Source organism: Lycium ferocissimum, chromosome 7, assembly GCF_029784015.1.
Source record: "Lycium ferocissimum isolate CSIRO_LF1 chromosome 7, AGI_CSIRO_Lferr_CH_V1, whole genome shotgun sequence".
In the NCBI taxonomy this organism is placed as follows: Eukaryota; Viridiplantae; Streptophyta; class Magnoliopsida; order Solanales; family Solanaceae; genus Lycium; species Lycium ferocissimum.
Window position 1 is genome coordinate 39,330,578 of NC_081348.1, and position 4,363 is coordinate 39,334,940.

Here is a 4,363-nt window from a genome sequence, read left to right on the forward strand (position 1 = left end):
TTTAATCTTGTTGACGTTAAAAGTTTGATCACTTTCAGTTGTTTCAATTAAAACTTAAGCGTAATTATTGATGAGTCATCCGGCACGATCAAAAAAAAAAAAATTCAAGTGTCATTGCTTAATGACAATTACTGATTACTACTCCTTTTATCTTATTGAAATCTGTCGACTTTAGCTGACCGAAAGGAGCAGCACGTGTAAGTTGGTAAAAAAAATTATCGACTCTAATTATCCCTGGTAGGAACTTTCTAATAACTTTTTTAACCGTAATCGTCTCAAAATTTCGCTTAGCCCCGTGACACAAAGTCACAAACTTCCTTCTGTTTACGAAGATTGGTCATTCATTGGCAAGTGCTAAAATGGTAACTTCTCGCTCCAAATGTTGCCACTGGTTGGACGAGAAAATTTAAATGGTAAGTATCACTTTTTAAATGGGTGAAATTAACAAATTCGAATTGACTTAAAATCTTTAGTTGTTACTAAAAAAAAAATCGACTTTACTTGCATTTTCTTTACTAGCTGATAAAACCGCAAAGACAATATTGTTCTTCCTACATTTTCAAAATCAAATCCTAATTTTGTTTAGTCATCAAATTTTTATTTTTCGATATACTTTAACAATAATACATGACTAATAATTTTCAACTACTTTACTATTCGGTGCAGCTGTGTTATTTGAATTAATAATAAAATTTCAAATTTAATATAAAAACTACTATAATGATAAAACAAAAATATTAATGGATTGATAAGTTAATAGTGTATATAGAGCAATGTTAGTGTCTTGACTAAAGCAAAACATTTCGAAAGACAATATTGTTCTTCCTACATTTTCAAAATCAAATCCTAATTTTGTTTAGTCACAATGTTAAAACAAGTCTATATAGAAAGTTTCATCCTCGTTGAGATATACTTTAACAATAATACTAACTTGACTTAGTAATTTTCAACTACTCTACTATTTGCGGTGGAGCTGCGGATTATCTTTCTATTTTATGAAGAAATCGAATAATAAAATTTAATAAAACATATAAAACTACTATATCCATTGTCGTTTAATAAGTTATACTAAAATATTAATGGATTGATAAGTTAATAGTGTATATTGAGCAATGTTAGTGTCTCGACAAGATAATTTAAGAGAGAAGTCCAAAACATAGAATATAAAGGAAAAGAAACAATTGTCCAAACGATCTCATCAAAATTTGGCTCTGATACCAAGTAAAAGAATTTGAGCATTCCAACTAAATTTTAGGAAATATGTGTAGTTATGGCCATTTAAACCCTTTTAGAAAACATTTCACTATGGATAAGGAGCAACTATATCATTTTGTTGTAGTTAGAAGCGTAATGTTAAAATATTAAAGTACCCCAACATGACATATTAATGCGATATTTTACTATAAAGTGGAAAAGCGATCACCGAAGAAAAAATTTGTTGGTTCCTATGATTAAGATTTTAATATTAAAAAATATGTTATTTTTCATTCTCGATACATAGTGGGAAGATAGTGACCATTGATTTTTTTTTTGACCTCGTAAGTCGTGTTTCTAACTAATTATTCATCCTCAATCTTCCTCATTATATCTTGTAACTCATGTCATTATTCTTCTATTATCTACCCGCATTATGACCTTACTTCTCTTCCAAATGTAGACTGCAAAAGAAAGACACAGAAAAGGATTATCTTTCTATTCATAGAAACATATTGAAGATTTTTTTTTATAACACGTCCTAAAAGGATTATTTAAAAGGATTATCCTTCTACTACAAAAAAAAAAAAAATCTTTAGCGTAGTAATAGAAACATATTGGAGAATTTATAGTTTTTTCCTTCTTCCTTTTAAAATAATGTGTAAAATAAATTCTAATGCTTTTATTGAACTTGTAATCAAACATTACAGAATCTATTTTTTTTTTCTACAAAAAGTAAAATTGATACTCAAGAACTATGAAAATTGTTATAAGGTAAGCTACAACGTTAAATTATATAATGCTTATTATGTATTTAGTGGAAGAACAGGTAGAAGAAAAGAAAGTAGATGTAATTGAAAAATTGATCTTTAAATTTAAAGTCACTTTCTTAAAAACTTATATGAAAAATAGGAAAATGTTTCTACTATTTAATTGTATTATGCAAGTGATGATGTCACATTAAATATGTTGTACATGAATACGTGGGAAATGAAAATTTTAATGTGAGCCCTGTTTAATATTTGGTTAGAAGACATGTTGCAATATACACACTGAAAAGTCCAAAGTACCCTTGTTGTGACATCAAGTAGGCATGTCGAGAACATGCAGCTGGACTCATTCTTCTAGATGGTAGATATAGAAAGAAGAAAAAAAAAATGGCAGATCCGAAAGCCTGATACACTGCCCGTAACATGGTGGACCATTTCTTTAATTAGTAAAATATGGTGTCATATCTACATTTGGTAGTAGATTCTTTGCATTACCGAATTCTAGAAAAAAACTTATGGCCTTTGCGGATATGACGAAGATATTGCGGAGGATACAATGTGCCGGTAGACTACGCCAATTATCTCTTCTAGAAACCTTCCCAATAAGTCCAAACACGTGTAATTATCAATTTCACCGTCCATTTTTTGTCCCCTTAAAATCCCAATATCACATCTCATTACTCCATCCCCATTTTCACTGCAAAAACTTCAATCAAACAATGGATTCCGTGTCATCATCCGAAATTGAATATGAGGTACCAATGCTTTTTCGGGTCTACAAAGATGGTCGTATCGAAAAGTTCAGAAAACATGACTTTGTCCCTCCTTCTGACAGTCCAATCACAGGTGTTCGATCCAAAGATGTTGTTATCGTACCGGAAAACAACGTAATTGTACGCCTTTACCTTCCTAAAATAACCCAAAACGACCAGAAATTTCCACTCCTTGTGTACGTTCACGGAGGTGGATTTGCGATCGAATCAGCGTTTTCGACTTACTATGATAGTTATCTTCACTCAGTAGCTGCAGAAACCAATGTACTTGCCGTGTCAGTTGAGTATAGATTAGCCCCAGAACACAAAATTCCTGCGTGTTATGATGATTCTTGGGCTGTCATGAAATGGGTCTCTCAGCATGCCAATGGCGAACAAGGAACTGAACCATGGCTGAAAAGTCATGCTGATTTCTCCCGAGTTTTCTTGTCAGGTAAATGGGCGGCTCGGGTTGGGTCAAATTGAACAGAATGAAAATCGATCAAATCAATAAATGAGTCACGACCCAAACTCGATTGCTGGATTGGGTCAGGATTGGCAAATGACAAAACATAAATCAACCCACCCAAATTGATCCAATATTCATTCTTTTTTATGCCTTTTGACAGGAGTTAATTTGGTGGTCACTCAACTAAGTATTAGTTATTATCTCAGAAAGTTTGGAATTGAAAGGTTATTATCTCATAAAGTCATTTCTTTGTTGAAATTGGAATTGAAAGCTGACTTTATGAGTTAATAACTATATTAGCTGAGCGACAGAAGATATGAAAACTAATACTATATTTTTCTTACTTGTTTAAGTTTTTTCATGTGTACATAATTTGCAATCTTCATATTTGATTATGTATATTTGGATGTAAGTTGCCCTTTGATCCATCTGGCTACACTATTTTCACCCAATAATTTTGAAGTTTATTTCGGGTTCAACTTAGCAATGGCCAATAATTCAACATGTTTAAAATTTGAGCAGGTTGAATGAGTTTGTAACTAAATATGTGTGTTGATTTTGCCAGGTGATAGTGCCGGAGCCAATATTGCTCATAACATGATGATGCGAGCAAGTGTAGATGAAGATAAACTTGGAGATGACTTAAGGATTGTTGGAATGGCATTAATTCAACCCTTTTTTGGGAACAATGAGCCTGATAGAATTTGGTCGTATTGTTGCCCCGAAAATCCCAACGCGGATGACCCGAGAATCAATCCAGCAGCTCATCCGAGTTTGTTATCGAAGCTTGCTTGCTCTAAGATTCTGATATGCACTGGAGGAAAGGATTTTATCAGAGACAGAGGGTGGACGTACTATGAGGCGCTAAAGAAATGTGGATGGAAAGGCCAAGTGGAGATTAAGGAATCCGAAGGGGAAGAACATGTTTTCCATTTGGTTAAGCCAACTTGTGAGAATGCTAAGGACTTGATGAAATGGCTGGCCGATTTCTTTCAACAATCAAGCTGAATTCTTGCTGAGTAGAACTTCTGTACTATTAATTCAGTTGTTTCTCTTTTCTTTTTTTGATCAAATAAGTCGATGTTGGATTTCATTTGTCCATCAGTGTTTACTTCAGGGAAGCATTATGCTTCACTTCCTCAGAAGTGGAAATGCATTAAAAGAAGAACTTAGCAGAA

The 4,363-nt window shown here is 32.9% G+C and overlaps 1 protein-coding gene across 1 annotated transcript; it reads left to right on the forward strand.

The window, feature by feature from the left end:
- Nucleotides 1-2,504: 2,504 nt before the first annotated feature.
- Nucleotides 2,505-4,363, forward strand: LOC132064928 (2-hydroxyisoflavanone dehydratase-like). Its single transcript, XM_059458102.1, has 2 exons — nt 2,505-3,170; nt 3,751-4,363. Exons 1-2 carry the CDS (start codon nt 2,684-2,686, stop codon nt 4,191-4,193), a joined length of 930 nt encoding a protein of 309 aa, XP_059314085.1. The 5' UTR covers nt 2,505-2,683; the 3' UTR covers nt 4,194-4,363.

Coding starts and splice junctions, on each gene's coding strand:
- LOC132064928 (XM_059458102.1), top strand. CDS start 2,684: ATGGATTCCGTGTCATCATCCGAAATTGAATATGAGGTACCAATGCTT. Junction 3,171..3,750: donor CTCCCGAGTTTTCTTGTCAG/GTAAATGGGCGG, acceptor TGATTTTGCCAG/GTGATAGTGCCGGAGCCAAT.